General features: G+C 38.0%; 1 protein-coding gene across 1 annotated transcript; it reads right to left on the reverse strand.

The window, feature by feature from the left end:
• Positions 1-865: 865 nt before the first annotated feature.
• Positions 866-10823, reverse strand: LOC107799708 (ras-related protein RABA4d-like). Its single transcript, XM_016622847.2, has 2 exons — positions 10258-10823; positions 866-1461 (listed from the first exon to the last, which is right to left on the reverse strand). The coding sequence occupies exons 1-2, from the start codon at positions 10482-10484 to the stop codon at positions 1014-1016; spliced, it is 675 nt and encodes a 224-aa protein (XP_016478333.1). The 5' UTR covers positions 10485-10823; the 3' UTR covers positions 866-1013.
• Between the last annotated feature and the right edge of the window lie 7421 nt (positions 10824-18244).

Below are 18244 nucleotides of genomic sequence, written 5' to 3' on the forward strand. Positions count from 1 at the left end.
TATACCCATAACCTTGTCCCGAAAAGTGAAATACCCACTTCACCTGTTCCTTTCCTTTCCAATAACCAGTGAGGCTGCTGCTCTCTCTTGCTCAATTTGTGCTAAAGCAGTTCTTACTTCGGGTTGCTGGGTATTTTACAATCATGATCATGATTACTTGTGTCAATGAGAAGGTCGAATGCCCGGGCTGCCAAGGCAGTACTGTCAATGTTGGTCCTGTCAGGGCGTACTATTGCACCCCATGCAAATTTTATATTAATCGTCAATGTGCTGGAGCTCCCAAGACCTTGACGCTGGCGGATAATGTCTCTTACGAGCTCTTCTTTTCCTTCCCATTCAAACATGAGAAGGCAGAGATCGAGTGCAACATTTGTTTCCAGAAAGTGGTGGCCAAAGACGGACTGTTATACTATAGTCTGGAGCGTGAGAAGCTTTGCACGTTTACTGTGCCCTCAAGGAAGAAAGGTTATCTATTCAACGCTTAAACGAACTGAGGATGGCTGATTAAGCAGGATTTTTTTGCCTCAGCAAGACTTTAGTTTGTCCAAGTTGCAGTATGTTTCTTGTCACGAACTCGGTTCGCCACTTTCCTAATAGGTGTCTGTTTTTGGTAGTGTGTTAAGTCTTGGTGTGTTTGTTTCTTTTTCTTTTTTCTTTTTTCTTTCCGCCTAATGTATTTGATTCTGCTGTTTGATTCTAGTAATGTGTCTGCTGTGTTTAATCTTGGAATGAGAACTCTGTTGCCCTTCTTTTTGATAGTTAGGTTTTAATTTACTGTGGATTTTGCTCTTCCTTTGCTGAAGTCTCTAATACTGATAGTTGAACTAGTAAGCAACTTCATGAACTGTATAGACACAAAGCTAGATAAGCTTTCTAATCAACTTCATTGTCGATAACAATTATCTATTCTACAGAAAGAAAAAATCATTTCCAGTTATAGTAGGATTTTGGATAAAATAAACAAACTTCTATATGAGAAGGAAGGCAAGAATTCAAGCAACCAAGAGAAAAGATCACGAGGACATGCAGCAGCCACCACTTTTCCCACCAGAATCCGATTCCTGTCCAGGGACAATGATCCTGGTGCCCTTTAAAGATTGTGACTTCCCGTAATCTGCACCTGGATTTGCAGTGAGTGTGTTCTTGCTAATGATTCGATAAATTTCTGTTAAAATTGTCATAAATGCATCCTCGACGTTTGTGGATTGAAGGGCTGATGTTTCCATAAAGAATAGATTCTCCCTTTCTGCAAATTCTTGAGCATCTTCAACTGGTACAGCTCGAAGACTCCCTAGATCACATTTGTTACCAATGAGCATTATAACTATGTTCTTGTCTGCGTGACCTCTTAGTTCCTCCAGCCATCTAACCATATGGTCAAATGATTGACGTTTTGTTAAGTCGTAGACTAGCATTGCGCCAACTGCACCTCGATAGTATGCACTTGTTACTGCTCTATATCTGTGTGAGAGAGAGGAGATATTTGTTGTGTTAAAACAATTATCCAATTGGCAAAAGTTAATAGTATGAGCCTATGACAGGGAAAAATACTGACACCTCAATCCCAAAGTATAACATCTTAAGTAGAATTAATCCAATCAAAGTGTAGGTCTCTGCCCTTTCCTTCCACCTATTGTACTATATTACCTCTAAAGGAGGAAGATAAACCAGGAGAATAAATCCATCTACTTAGCTAGACATACACTAGATTGAGATACTTACGGATTCCCCAAAATTTTCTTCATTAACACTATAATGCTATTCTAGAAGACAACATGTCTTTACCGTGTACGCCTTATTTTAAATGTTTTGTCACTGAAGCTTTCTTGCTGGCCTTAAATACTTTACAGGATGCTCGTATACAAGCTGCTGTAAATTGTGCTAGGTGCTCTTTGAATTGCAAAAATAGAAGAAAAAAAACAAACAAGAAAGGAATGCAGTGATGTAGAAGGGTTCTCTTGAAGCGTACGTTATGCACTTGTTAGAGATAACATCAGCAAGATAGAATCGCATAAATTTTCTAGTAGTAGCTTTGTCAGCTGTGTGTGAACAAAGTCTCGCGTGGAAGGTAGAAAAGAAAAAGAAGCTACTTATAACAAGTTAGATGTTCTTAAGGGTGTAAGGCCTGTTGAAATTGGCAAAAGTACCACATCGGTGGATGACAATTTTGAATGAGAATTTCACCCTATAAAAGGAGGCCTAATGTTTAGGATTTAAACACACCTCTCATTTGCCTTTTATCTTCTTAAGGCATTTGTATCTTCTCTCTTTAGTATTATTTCACTTGTAATTTTGGAGTGGAATAAAATATTGATTGTGTCCGAGGAAGTAGGCAAAATTGGCCGAACCTCGTAAATTCTGGTGTTCTTTTATTGTTGTCTTATTGTCTTGTTTATTATTTAGTGGTTGTCATAATTTTTGGTATAGTAGTTGTGACTCATTCACACTATATACATTTGGCTTCCGCAACAATTGGTATCAAAGCCAAGGTACTGTCTAAGTATGCTCTGTGGTTGCAGCATAGTCTGATCTTCCACATCAGAAAAGATCTATCTTGGTAACTGAGTCAAGGTTCTATCTGAGTATGCTCTGTGGTTGCAGCTTAGTCTGATCTTCCACACCAGAAAAGAAATAATCTTGATTTGTGTCGTCAGCTACTAAATAATATTTGTGTCAAAATGGGAGACAGTAAACAAGAAGAATCTACATCAAGTGTCAATAATACGTCATCGTTGGCATCTTCGCTTATGACAAGAATTGTGTCAAATGCGAAATTTGCGGTAGAAATTTTTGACGGGTCAGGACATTTTGGGATGTGGCAAGGCGAGGTTCTAGATGTTCTTTTTCAACAAGGGCTAGATCTTGCCATTGAAGAAAAGAAGCCAGATGTTATTGGAGAAGAAGATTGGAAAATTATCAATCGTGTTGCTTGCGGTACCATTCGATCCTACCTTGCTAGAGAGCAGAAATATCCATACACAAAGGAAACTTCTGCAAGTAAATTATGGAAAGCACTGGAGGATAAATTTTTGAAGAAAAACAGTCAAAATAAATTGTACATGAAGAAGAGACTGTTTCGCTTTACCTATGTTCCTGGTACCACAATGAATGAACATATCACCAGTTTCAATAAGTTGGTCACAGATTTGCAAAATATGGATGCAACTTTTGATGATGGTGACTTGGCCTTGATGTTATTGGGGTCACTTCCTAATGAGTACGAGCACCTTGAAACTACTCTACTCCATGGAAATGACGAAATTTCTCTCAGAGAAGTTTGTTCAGCTTTGTACAGCTATGAACAAAGAAAGGGAGAAAAACAGAAGGGCGGAGAAGAAGAAGCACTAATTGTGAGGGGTCGTCCTCAAAATCAAACGAGGACTAAGAAGGGAAGATCCAAGTCGAGATCTAGACCCAGCAAAGATGAATGTGCCTTTTGTCGAGAAAAGGGGCACTGGAAGAAAGACTGTCCGAAGTTGAAGAATAAGGCCAGACATAACAATGGAAAGGCCATTATGGATTCAAATGTAGCTGATTGTGATGATTCAGACTTCTCATTAGTTACAACAGAGTTATCAACATCATCAGACATATGGTTGATGGACTCGGCTTGTAGCTACCATATGTGTCCCAACAAGGACTGGTTCGTGAATTTTCAAGAAGGAGAATATGGAGTCATCCACACAGCGGATAACAGCCCTCTTACCTCATATGGCATTGGTTCAATAAGATTAAGGATCCATGATGGAATGATCAGAACATTAACAGATGTTCGATATGTACCGGGTTTGAAGAAGAATCTCATCTCTGTGGGAGCCCTAGAATCAAAAGGGTTCAAAATCATTGTAGAAAATGGAGTGATGAGAATATGCTCCGGTGCACTAGTGGTAATGAAGGCCAATCGGAAGAACAATAACATGTACTGCTATCGTGGTAGCACAGTTATTGGGACAGCAACAGTGACATCCAGTGATGACAAAGAGGCAGAAGCAACCAGGCTATGGCACATGCGCTTGGGACATGCTGGAGGAAAATCCTTGAAAGCTTTATCTAATCAAGGATTGTTAAAAGGCGTAAAGACTTGCAACTTGGAGTTTTGCGAGCATTGTGTCAAAGGGAAACAGACAAGGGTTAAATTTGGTATAGCGATCCATAATACTAAAGGCATTTTGGATTATGTACACTCTGATGTTTGGGGTGCTTCCAAAACACCTTCATTGGGTGGGAAGCACTATTTTGTAACCTTTGTTGATGATTTTTCCCGAAGAGTGTGGGTGTATACAATGAAGAGGAAAGATGAAGTGTTGGGAATTTTTCTTAAATGGAAAACGATAGTGGAGAATCAAACAGGCAGGAGGATCAAGTGTATTCGCACAGACAATGGAGGTGAATACAAAAATGATCATTTCAATAAGGTCTGTGAAAATGATGGCATCGTCCGACACTTCACTGTCAGAAATACACCACAACAGAATGGAGTGGCAGAACGTATGAACCGGACTTTACTGGAGAAGGTACGGTGTATGTTGTCCAATGCTGGCTTGGGCAAAGAATTTTGGGCTGAGGCAATTACATATGCATGCCACCTCATTAATCGTCTACCATCTGCTGCTATTGATGGCAAGACACCATTTGAAAAATGGTATGGAAAACCTGCTGTAGATTATGATTCTTTGCACGTGTTTGGCTCAATTGCATACTATCATGTGAAAGAGTCAAAATTGGATCCGAGAGCAAAGAAGGCTATATTTATGGGGATTACTTCTGGAGTCAAAGGATACCGCTTATGGTGTCCAGAGACAAGGAATATTATATTCAGCAGAGATGTTACCTTTGATGAATCTACCATAACAAATAAGATGACAGTTGAAGATGTCAAACAAACTGGTGGTGCATCAAAGCAGGTGGAGTTTGAGGGAAAATTTATTTTTCCTACACAAGAAGCAGAGGAGGAAACTCATGAAGATTACCCTCTGGAAGAAGAGCCAGTAGAAAGGGAGATTCCAACTCAGGAACCTCGACAACAACTTGAATCAATAGCAACCAGCAGGCCAAAAAGGACAATAACGAAACCTGTTCGTCTTATAGAGACGGTTGCTTGTGCAACCTCAATTGTAGCTGATGGTGTTCCTACCACTTATAAAGACGCAATCCAAAGTTCAGAAGAAGATAAGTGGAGGATTGCCATGAATGAAGAAATGCAGTCCCTTCATCAGAATCATACATGGAAATTGGCCAATCTCCCGAAGGGAAAGAAAGCAATTGGGTGCAAATGGGTATTTGCAAAGAAAGAAGGATTTCCTAACCAAGAAGATGTTCGCTACAAAGCAAGATTGGTGGCCAAAGGATATGCTCAAAAGGAGGGAATTGATTACAATGAAGTATTTTCTCCAGTTGTAAAACATTCCTCCATTAGAATTATGTTGGCTTTGGTAGCACAGTTGGATTTGGAACTAGTTCAGATGGATGTAAAAACTGCGTTTTTACATGGAAACTTGGAGGAGGAAATCTACATGACTCAGCCAGAAGGATTCAAAGTTGCTGGAAAAGAAAATATAGTATGCAAACTTGAAAAATCGTTGTACGGATTGAAACAATCTTCTAGACAATGGTACAAGCGATTTGACAAGTTTATGTTGCGGCAAGGGTACAAGAGAAGCAAATACGATCATTGTGTGTATTTGCACAAACTTAATGATGGTTCCTTTGTATATCTTCTCCTATATGTTGATGATATGTTGATAACTTCCAAGAATTCGGAAGAAATTGATAAGTTGAAGATTCAACTGAAGGAGGAGTTCGAGATGAAGGATCTGGGTGAGGCAAAGAAAATTCTTGGCATGGAGATAATAAGAGATAGACGTACAAAGAAACTCTGTTTATCTCAGAAAGAATATTTGAAGAGAGTACTAAAGCGTTTTGGCATAGATAAGAAGACTAAGCCAATTAGTACGCCACTTGCTCCCCATTTTAAGCTAAGTACTACTATGTCGCCAAAGGATGAAACTGAACAGGAGTATATGTCAAGGGTACCATACGCAAATGTTGTTGGTAGCTTGATGTATGCAATGGTTTGTACGAGACCTGACATTTCACAAGCCGTTAGAGTTATTAGCAGATATATGCATAATCCAGGAAAGGAGCATTGGCAAGCTGTGAAATGGATTCTACGGTATATTCATAGTACTGTAGATGTTGGGTTAGTTTTTGAGCAGGAAGGCAATCGGTCTGTAGTTGGATATTGTGACTCAGATTTTGCGGGTGATCTGGACAAACGAAGGTCAACTACTGGTTATGTGTTTACTTTTGCAAAGGCACCAGTTAGTTGGAAGTCTACTTTGCAGTCAACAGTTGCTTTGTCTACAACAGAGGCAGAGTACATGGCTATTACGGAGGCTGTGAAGGAGGCAATTTGGCTTCAGGGGTTGCTAAAGGAGCTTGGTATTGAACAAAAAAATATTACAATTTTTTGTGATAGTCAAAGTGCTATTCAATTAGCGAAGAACCAAGTTTATCATGCAAGGACGAAGCACATTGATGTTCGGTATCATTTCGTACGAGAAATCATAGAAGAAGGTGGAGTCACGGTGAAGAAAATTCATACTACGGAGAACCCTGCTGATATGCTGACAAAAGTGGTGACTGCGGTCAAGTTTCAACATTGTTTGGATTTGATCAACATTGTTGAACACTAAAGATTGAAGATGAAGACACAACCAAAATTTGTTATTGAGAGAAAATTGAAGATGTGGAATTTTGCCAAGGTGGAGATTTGTTGAAATTGGCAAAAGTACCACATCGGTGGATGACAATTTTGAATGAGAATTTCACCCTATAAAAGGAGGCCTAATGTTTAGGATTTAAACACACCTCTCATTTGCCTTTTATCTTCTTAAGGCATTTGTATCTTCTCTCTTTAGTATTATTTCACTTGTAATTTTGGAGTGGAATAAAATATTGATTGTGTCCGAGGAAGTAGGCAAAATTGGCCGAACCTCGTAAATTCTGGTGTTCTTTTATTGTTGTCTTATTGTCTTGTTTATTATTTAGTGGTTGTCATAATTTTTGGTATAGTAGTTGTGACTCATTCACACTATATACATTTGGCTTCCGCAACAAGGCCTTTTGGGAAAACCCTGCGAATTTGGCCCAAAACAAACAATATCACACGGTGTTAAGAGTATCTTTGAACTGTTTTAGCCCAATAGCTTTTACGATGAACAATAATAGAAACTAGAAATTAAAGACAGAAGAAATGGGGAAACAGGCAAGGGCCGCAAAAAGGAAGATGCATGCCAAATATTCTGGTACTTGAAGTAGGATCATACATTGTTAAGAATAAATTATGACTTCTATGAGACTATGACAATTAACTTCTGAAAATTGGTAGAAACCAAAATTCAAGAAAAAAACATATATATAGAAATTAGTCCTTAATCACGAGGACCTAATTTCAATTTATAGTTGGCTTGGGAAGGAGCATTAAAACTTTCTTTTTTCCTCTTTAACCATTATGTATCCATAGCTCACCGGACCGACTAATACGCATTTCACGTTAGATAAGCCTACTAAAGGAAGGATATGTGGGATTCTCAATGAACAAAAATGACCCTCAAATTAACCATCTATGTTATGCGATGACTTAGTCATTTTCTCCTCTGGGAATAAGAGGTCAATGAAGATGATAATGAAGAAGCTGCAAAAGTATGAACAAGCCTCAGAACAAGAAATTAGTAAAGAAAAGAGCTTTTTTCTAACTCCTACGCACACTCCTCAATCCAGAAGAGATAGAATTCAGAGAGTGACTGGTTTCAAACACCAACACTTTTCACTAAAATATTTGAGGTGCCCTATCTATTGTGGTAGAAAGAAGATCAGTTTCTTCACAGACATGGCTACTAAAATTGTCTACAAAATCCAAGGATGGCAGGGTAATCTTTTATCAGTGGGCGGAAGGGCCACCCTGATCACACACGTTCTTCAGTCACAGTGACATAATGGTTGTTATCTTCCCTCCAAAGTCCATCCTCAAACAATTAGAGAAGCATTTTGCGGACTTATTTTGGGGAAACAATGATACCAAGAAAAAATTTCACTCGAGTGCTTGGAACAAACTGTGCTTTCTTACTAGTGAGGGAGGAGTAAATTTCAGGAGTTTAGTGGATATACAAATACTGTCGGAGGAGTCACTCCATGGCAAAAAAGAAGCAGCCTAGAGGTAGTGGAGGTTGAGATCACAAGACAACCTTTAGTCTAAGTTTATGCTAAGCAAATACTGTCGGAGGAGTCACTCCATGGCAAAAAAAAAAAGCAGCCTAGAGATTCTAGCAGCTGGAAAGAACTTATGGATATTAAGGATAAAGTTGACTCTCACATTTTGTGGAGAATACATGTAGGAGAATTATCTTTTTGGTGGGATAACTGGAGTAGGCTGGGCTACCTAGCCTCCTTACTGCAAATTCACAATCCCGGTACCCTTCTGGTAGAGGATTGCATTGTCGATGGAAATTGGAACCTTGATCTCATTAGTGAACTAGTTCCAGTTACTATTTTACAACACATCAAGCATGTGGAAATTGAGAATAATCAGGAGAAGGATAAGTCTATCTGGAAACCTTCTACTAATGGTTTATTTTTAGTCTCCTCAGCCTTTGAACTACTCAGACAAAGAAGGGAGCAACAACAAATCTGGAAACAAACTTGGATCAAGCATATCTCTTTCAAGATATCTTTCTCACTTTGGAGGATTTGGATGAAAAATATCTCACTTGATGATATTATACTCAAGTTTGGGCTTACAATTATTTCTGAATGCTCATGTTGTCGACAACCTCACGCAGAAACAGTTGAGCATGTTTTTCACACTAGTAAAAAGGCCAAACAAATATGGTCTTTTGTTTCCACAGCTTTGGAATTTACATCATACTCCCCTATTCTACGAATGAGATTTTTCACTTGGAACAACTTCATTTCTATCAATTTCTATATTAGAGCTCTGAGTCATTTTGCTCCGATTTATATTTGTTGAAAAATCTGGAAAGCTAGCTGTGAAGCTAGATTTGGAAGAGGATATCCTCATGTAGAAAGAATTTGTGAGGAATTTTATTTTCATCTGAAAATCCATTTAAAGAAGATTGGTGCTCCAATTGACTTAAAATGGAATTGGCATACCTTATGTAATGCTCTAGACAACGCCAAACCTATGTTAACTATTGTACCAGTTAGTTGGGAAAAACCTCCACTTAATTGGTTAAAAGTTAATACAGACGGTAGCAGTAACTCAGCTAACCAAACTGTTGGTATTGGAGGTATTGTGAGGGATAGAAATAGAGATTTGATTATGGCTTTTGCTAAAAAAACTCCATTTCTTCACTAACAATCAAGCTGAGGTGAAAGCAGCCTTATTTGCAATTAATTGGTGCAATCAAAAAGCTCACAGTAACATTATTTTGGAAATAGACTCATTGCTTGTTGTAAATTTGCTAACTGACAGGAATGTTATTCCATGGGAATTAGCTCAATGGGTGGAGGAGATTAAATAGGGTCTACAAACCCATCATTTCAAAATTCAACACTGTGGCAGATGTTTTAGCAAAAACTGGGAGCCACTTATTTGATGGTACTACTGTCTTGTTTGATGAATGGAAAGACCTCCCTAAAAAAGCTAAAGGATGCTCCAGAATGGATCAAAATCAAATTCCTAATTTCAGAATTAGGAAAAAGCACAAGAATGGAACTTCCTGAAGCTATGTTCTTACACATCGGTAATAGGGAGTTGTGTTCCCTCATTTTTTGGAAGCTTCACTGTTTATTCCTAATCAATCCAACACTAGGATCAACTTATTTATTTGGTGATCAATATGGGAATGACCTTGCATCATGTAATATTTTGCTAACTTTACGGTTAGGAATACCTAACTTACTTGTTGTAGAAGGAGAGGTAAGGTTTTATGTCCCCCGTCTTCATGTATTTCCTTTTTGGATTCTAATATACAGGTTGGGGTCAGTTTAAACCCCTCGTGATGGTTGGTATGGGAAAAAAAACGGCCTAATAAAGGAGTAAAAGAAAGGTTATTTATATACAGGGATCAAACCCGAGAGTTTTGGTAAAGAATAGAGGATCCAACCATCCCACCACACGTCTCTGGGGTTTAGCCAGCTTTTCTCTTAGGAATATTTTTGAAAGGAGAACGTGAAAAAAACATACAAAATTAAAAATAGAAGCAGAGAATGAAAAATTAAAGTGAAACTGCACACCTTTCTTGTCCTGCAGTGTCCCAAATCTGTGCTTTGACGGTCCTGTTATCTACAAGCAGAGTCTTTGTCTGGAATTCAACCCCAATTGTAGCCTTTGAATCTAAGTTAAATTCATTCCTTGCAAATCTAGCCAAAAGCTGAGATTTTCCAACTGCAGAATCTCCAATTAAAACAATCTTGAAAACATAATCAATCTTTCGATTATAATCTCCATACAAATTCGACATTATACCCCAAAAATCTCCCTTAACCGAAAATTCGTATCAGCCTCTCTTCCTCAACCGATGCCTTTCAAAATCTCCAGATTTTAGCATAGGATCGAGATTAATATCGATCGAAATTTCTACTGAAAATAATTCAAAAGGCTAAAATGAACCTGATGCCAATTTCTCATGAATTTGAAATGCACGATTTGAGTTAGAATTAGGCTTATTGTATGATAAAGATAATTAATTTTGAAGATCTGTTGCTCCATGCATTCATGGGAGAGTTGAGGAGATAACTTGGAAAAATACCAACGGTTAGTACGGGCCCCTTCAACTGTTTTCTGGAAAAAGGAAAATGAAACAAGGAAAACAGTTTTTCTTTTGTTTTAATTTTCTCCGGATTTTCTAATATAGAATGTCATGGACATTGCTAACAAATTTAGTAAATTTTCAGTGAAAGTTTCTATCATTTAATTAAGAGTAAATACCCTAAAATCCCCCTAAACGGTCGAGCTTTTGTCCGTTTCCTACTTAAACTATTCGGTGTCCCCAAACCTCCCCTGAACTATATTGCCCTTCATATTAAAATCCCCTCATTGCATTCTTAGATGTGCGTCTAGTACACGCTCCTAGTTGTCTAAAAAACGTGTCATGTAGCACTACACGTGACTATTTAACTCAGCCTAATATTCGCCTAAACTATTACTTTTTTGTCAGTTACGTACTTAAACTATTTGGTGTCCCCAAAACCCCCATGAATTATATTCCCCTATATATTAAAACCTCATGTTGGACTTTTAAAGGTACGTTTGTCTACCTATATTAACTTATGGTTTGTACAAAAAATTTATATAGTTTATTCATGATGTATTACTCTCGAATGATTGATTAATTCTATGAGTTTTGGCCAAAATAATATCTAATGTACTATGTTAATTTTAAATTTAATTATGATTGTACTTTATGCTAGACTCCAGTTGATAAGTCCTTATTTATATTCACTTTGTAGCACAGTTAAAATATAAATAAAGGTATATAATGTAATATTTCTTAAAAGTCATCTTGTATTACATAAAAAAGATTATACAAAATAAAATTTCGCAAATAAAAAATCAATTACCCAGCAATTATATTCTCTAATTCCAGATTACATAAAGAAGGTTCAAGAGATTCAACTTTATTCTTTATAAGGTGTTGAGTTTAATAAGAAGATTTAAATTGATATTCTTTTAGCAATATGTGTAAGGCATGAAAGAAGACTAAAACAAGAAAGAGAATATATAATTTCAGAGGAAACAAGAGAGGGAGAAATTTTTCCGAGGAAACCCATATGAAGAACCGAAGAAAAAAGGTTAAAAATGAAGAAGAAGGTGAAAATCAAAGAGGAAGGTGAAAAAATAAGGATGAATGGTGAAAAATGAGGAAGAAATATGGATATAACTGAAATAAGGAGAATATTTATTAAAATAAATAAATTTGAAAGAGGGTTAGGCTAATTAGCCATTATTTTCTGTTAGGCGGGCCATTTTGATGGCTTTTTTCAGCTACCACGCGCTCCCAAGCGAGTATCTACATATGTTATGCCAGTTCAACGACAATGAGTTTTTAATACGAGCGACAATATAGTTCAGGAAGGTTTCGGGGATACCGAATAGTTTAAATAGAAAACTCACAAAAATATGATAATTTAAGGAGGTTTTAGGGTATTAACTCTTTAATTATTTAATTAACGGATAACTAAAAATAAAGAGCTATGTGTCCTTAAAATGCTTATCATGATAATTGTTGATTCATAGATGTCTATATTCTTGAAGCTGATCAATCGTTGTTGAGTGTTTATCACAAACGTAATGATTAGATTATAATATAAACTAGAAATTTAGTTGTGAACACTAGATACGTATAAGGAGCCCCCTCCATTAGGTGAATCTTTCAAATGTGGACATAATCTATATTATAGATTTAAGATATATTGTAATGCAATTTTCACACCATAATTTAATATTGTATAGGAAGTCACTTGTAGTATTTTATTTTAAGTTATCAATAGATATTATTTTATTAAATAACGTTATCTACATTCATCTTTTAGGTGATCTCTAAATAATTTATACCAATAATATATATACTCCATCTATTTCAAAAAGATTGGCAGCTGTAGTACGTTACTATTAGCTACAGTAGTATGTTACTAATTAGTTAGATTGTCAGCAGCTATATTATAATCCTATATATTAATTAGCATACATCATTATATTATACAGCATGATCTTCTCCTTACAGGGACACTAATACACTATTGGATTTGATAAGTAAAGTTTAGCTCAATTATATAATCAGAATGTAATCACAGCTTAAAGACGGATCACGTTTGTTTGAATTCAAAGAAAGAATAAACAAAGAAGAGATAAAATAATCACAGCTTGTGAATTTGTGTCTTAGGTCACGGGTTCAAGCCCCCACACCATGCAAAGCAAAGCATGGTATTTAAGTGGAGAAGGGTAGAGGGGCGGGCCCATTATCCACCGAGTTTCGAAGGCTGCGGTTGGTCCAAAGGATCGGCCCCAGACAGATTTCTCGGTCATCAAAAAAAAAAAAATCACAGCTTAAAGACAGTCTCGATTATTAAGTGACCTTTTGTAGTGGTGATGAATATACAGTACTTCCTCCATTCCGGTTTATATGAATCTATTTGATTTTTGATCTGTTCCAAAAAGAATGACTCATTTCTAAATTTAAAAATAATTTAGCTTAAACTTACAATTCTACCTTTAATGAGAAAGTTTTATAACCACACAAATATTCTAGGCCCCTTTTTGACTTGTTTAGGACCACAAATTCCAAAAGTCTTCAGTTTTTCTTAAACTCTGTGCACAATCAAACAAGTTCACATAAATTGGAACGAAGTACTTAATATATAGATATGTTGTATGAAAAGTACATTGGATATACAGTGTGCGTGATTTTCAGCCTTGGGCCCTCAGGCTCATGTATAGAGTTCAGAACCCATTTGTGGTTCTTTTTGACAAAAAGAACGAAAATACGTGAAAAAAAGTGTGATCTAACTATGTATAACGCTCTTTTAAAGAGTGTTATACCTTAACAGACGTTTTGGACGTTAAGGTATAGCGTTCTTTAAAAGAGCATTATAAATATATAACGCCCTTATAAACAGCGTTATGCCTGGGCTGATAAGACAGTTATGCATAGCGCGGTATATAAAAGCGCTATATGTATAGCGTTGTTATATACCGCGCTATACATAGATAAAACGGTCCCCTTCCCTTCTTCCCCGAGATTAAAACCAGTCCCCTTCCCCCATTTTTTTTAAAAATCTTCAGCCCCCCCCCCCCTCCCCCCATTTTATTGATAAAAAATTCTAGTGGACCCCACCCGTCCCATAAAAAGACAAGATTGTTGGTCCCACATTCTAGCCATCCATTCCTATTATTGTGGTTTGCTTGTTTCGGACTCAAATATTCAATTCTTCAACTTTTCGAAAAAATAAATCGAGGTATTCCGATTTAGTTTATGTCGAAACTCGTATAAATAATGCATATTAGGTGTTTTGAATTTGTTCCATCTTGTTTTGTATTTTTTTTTGCGTTTAAACTGGTATGTTATTTTTATCCGGACTAAAATATTAGTGTTCTAAAATAATATGTAAAAATTGAGAAATCGTTATTATTTGTTAATAAAAATGTTAATAAATTACTTTTACTGTTTTATATGTATTTTCGTGAATGTTTTGTAATTAAAATGTATTTGTTGATTTTATCTAGTTTAGATTATTTATTTGTTTAAAGACTAGTAATATAGTGCCCTTTTAGCTTAGTAAAATGTAGAGCCTTTTGCGTAGTATCCCTATTTTTTAGTATATCTTATACTGATAGATCAAACACAAACTCTGTCCAATATACAAAAATTAATTATTTAATTTACAAACAAACATATAAAATTATGAAACTAACATGTAAAATGATAAAATTGACACACATAAGAATTCAGGATAACTTGATGCTACTGGGCCTCAAATATCGAGCCTGGAACCCATATATGAATACTTTATCTAATTAAATATTGTATAATTATAAAAAATAATTATTTAATTTACAAAACAAACATACAAAATTATGAAACTAACATGTAAAATAATAAAATTGACACATACAAGAATTCACGATAGCTTGGTGCTATTGGGCCTCAAATATCGAGCCTGAAACCCATATGTTAATACTCTGTCCAATTAAATATTGTATAATTATAAAAATTAATTATTTAATTTACACAACAAACATACAAAATTATAAAACTAACATGTAAAATAATAAAATTGACACATACAAGAATTCAGGATAGCTTTGTGCTACTGGGCCTCAAATATCGAGCCTGGAATCCATAGATATATACTATATCCAATTAAATATTGTATAACTATAAAAATTAATTATTTAATTTACAGAACAAACATACAATTAATGTTGTTTAATTTACAGTAGACGACATGGACGTGCCGCCCATGCATCCTGGACCTTTCTGCGATGAGTTATTAGTGTTACAGGGCGATCATAGGTCCGCCCACGTATGGGAGGGAGATTTACTGGCCCAGACTCTCCGCGCCAGGAGAGTGGACGACATGTGGGATTTTATGAAGGACAGAGATCTCCATCCCCGTGTAGTCCAGCGTTGCAGCTCGACTAGTCTTTGGTCATGGCCCTGATAGAGCGGTGGCGACTGAAGACGCACACATTCCACCTGCCCATTGGCGAGGCCATCATCACGCTGTAGGACGTGGAGGTTTTATATAGGCTGCTCGTTGCACTGCCTCATGACGCATGGGCAGTATTTGGACATGCTGCAGCAGCTCACTGGTTTCAGGCCACAGGATGATATTGCACACTCAGGGGTCAGTCGCATGAGTTTGACAGCTATTCGACAACATTTGGAGATATTGCACCCCGACATCACTTGCGAGACAAATGATCTACATATTCACCGGTATACGAGGTTGTTGCTGCTTCTTATGTTTGGAGGGGTCTTGTTCTCGAACACTTCGGGGAACCTAGTCAGCTTGAGATTTCTTCATCATCTTCAGCGGCTAGATGATTTACCCCAGTACAGCTGGGGTGATGTTGTTCTCGCCTACTTGTACAGGCAGATGTGCCGGACGAGCATGGGCACCCAACATGATGTATGTGGATTTTTGTCGCTGCTACAGGTGACAACATATTCGAATACTCTATTCATTATAACATATCTAGTAAAAAATTATCATTTAGTTTTACGTCAACTTTGTATGTTAGGTTTGTGCCTGGGAGCAGTTCCTGCAGTTGCAGCCACCTCTACCACCATTACCTCTGGATGTACCACCTCCTTTTCTCCCTCTAGCTAGGAGGTGGGTTCTCCGGCTGGGAGACGTACATATCTACGAGGCTCGGCATAATCTCCCCCTTTGCAGGGATTTGTTGGATATGCTGGAGGGAGCAAAGGTAAATGTATACCTAAGTTTACTTGGTATAGCTTCACATGTGTTGCGCATACTCACGTTTTCTGTTGTCATTTAATAGTTCATTTGGACGCCATACAATGACGACTTGATAGGTGGCCTGCCCGATTATTGGTCGGCCGACCGACTGATTTGGAGCACTTCCGTCCCGCTGATGTGCCTCGATATTGTGGAGCATCATGCCACGGAGCGGGTACTTCGCCAGTTTTGCCGTTCGCAGCTTGTACCGAGAGGGCCCACATGGGAGCCCACACATTATCAGCTGGATGATCGTTCTAGGATGGACGACGCATATATGGCATGGCTAGAGGCGCAGGTCGATACTTGGAACCGGCGAGCTGACCTGATTCAGCCCCCCCTTCACAGAGCCGGGCGGATACTATTCATGAGTATATGCCCCGGTACCGCCGCGTTACCCGACTTTTCGTCGGGAATCCTATTTATCAATCTGGCGGTCGGTACGTTCCATACGCCGGGCAGCACGAGGCCCTGGTATGTTTTCTGGTATTATTACTTATATAACTGTAACATAGTGTTATGTAGTTTATATTTTATACGTTGTGCAGGCTATTGGCCTACATATAGTCTACTAGATGGGATTGCAGATGCAGCAGCATGCCGGCGAGGGAGCGACCGCTTTGCACGATTATGGCCAGTAGGTTGCAGAGGTGGCTGCCCGAAAATTACAGCGAGCCTGAGAGGATCAGCGCTTAGGACACGACCCTGCTTATATGGCGTCGGAGCAGTACCAGTGAGGTAGGGGTGCCCCACGAGGCAGGGCTGCCCCATGGGGTCATGGTGGGCGGCGAGGAGGTGGTCCCCAGCAAGGGGGCGTTGAGGCCCCTGTTGATGATGTTGATGCTGATTTGCCGGGTGACCTTCATGAGCCGGACGAGTATCCCAGCAACATGCCGTCATATAGCCTTGGGTTGCAGCTCACTCTAGGGACTTCGCAGGTGACCCCGTCAGGTCCATTATTGACCACGGGCACGGACATTACCGGAGAGGATTGGGATGCGTACTTCCCAGACCTATCGACCGCTGCTAAGGATCGGCTGACCCAGATGTGAATAGTGGGTGTCGGCTGAGTTATGGCTCATCATCGAGGGGTGCTTGGGAGCTTTCACAGGCGCAAGTATATTTTTATTAGTATTTATTCTAAATTTGTTTTTTCTTTTCTCATTTATTTTCCATAAATAACTTTATTAATTTTCTTATTAAGGCTTCATCCTCGCCCGTCACGGAGGCCGCTTTGTGCGATGCTGACCTGGCTGCGACGGATGATTATATTCAGGAGTCCGATGAGATCGTGGTAAGAAAATTTAAATTGTTGTGACTTAATATATATTTTCCTATACTGAGCTGACTTATTCTTCTGTAGGTTACTACTAGACTGACGGCCCCTTCTATCGATCCTGCCAGCACTACTGATGATCATGTTGCAGCGCATCCTGCTATAAAGAGGCGACATGATGAGGATGATCCTGATAGCGTAGCCGGGCGGGATGGGATGCGCCTTAGGCCAGCGGCTGCATTGAAGCACACAGGTTGTGGAACACATTGATTTTTTTTTTTTTTTTTTGTATTTGATGTAAATATTATTTTATGTAAATAATAGCAACAATTTTTATTATTTTCGTTATATGCGCATTATGTATATATTTCTCGGGTTCTTCGTTATTTTAATACTGCAACACAAACACAAACACAACAACTTAACATAATTTAAATTCGGCACACATAATGAAAATACATGACATGGAAAGCATAAAGATAAAATACAACACTCAACACATACATTGGTTTGTTTAGTCAACTATTCTCTTCTTCAACCACTCAAATTGATCCAACAACTTATTTTTTTTCTTCTTCCACCTCTTTTAGTTTCTCCTTCAACGCCGCAATTTCTCGTTTATACATAACCTCATCACGTTCGTATTTTTTGTTCAAATCATGAATATACTGCAAAATTTGTTTGTAGCATTCCTGCTTACAGGGTTCATCAATCCACACATCAAAATTGCAAAAAGGTTCGTCGGGAATCCTATAAAACTTGTTCACACACATCCAGTATCGGCGCCCAACTTCACCATCATCCCAATAGTCCGCCATCATACATTTTTTGCCGCACTGGCACCTTGGTACATAAAAGCGTTCAGACATTTATTAAAGCGAAAAAAGAAACCCTGCTTTTATGGAGAGTTTTGCTATTGGTTATTGTTAAGCGCAGAATATAACTAGAATGCGCCCGTTATTTATAGGAAAGACAACACAC

This window comes from Nicotiana tabacum, chromosome 15, assembly GCF_000715075.1.
Source record: "Nicotiana tabacum cultivar K326 chromosome 15, ASM71507v2, whole genome shotgun sequence".
Taxonomy (NCBI): domain Eukaryota; kingdom Viridiplantae; phylum Streptophyta; class Magnoliopsida; order Solanales; family Solanaceae; genus Nicotiana; species Nicotiana tabacum.

Excerpts from the sequence above, each read along its gene's own strand:
- LOC107799708 (XM_016622847.2), bottom strand. The coding sequence starts at position 10,484 with ATGTCGAATTTGTATGGAGATTATAATCGAAAGATTGATTATGTTTTC. Across the intron at positions 1,462-10,257 it reads GACACTGCAGGACAAGAAAG|ATATAGAGCAGTAACAAGTG; the intron begins GTGTGCAGTTTC and ends TCTCTCACACAG.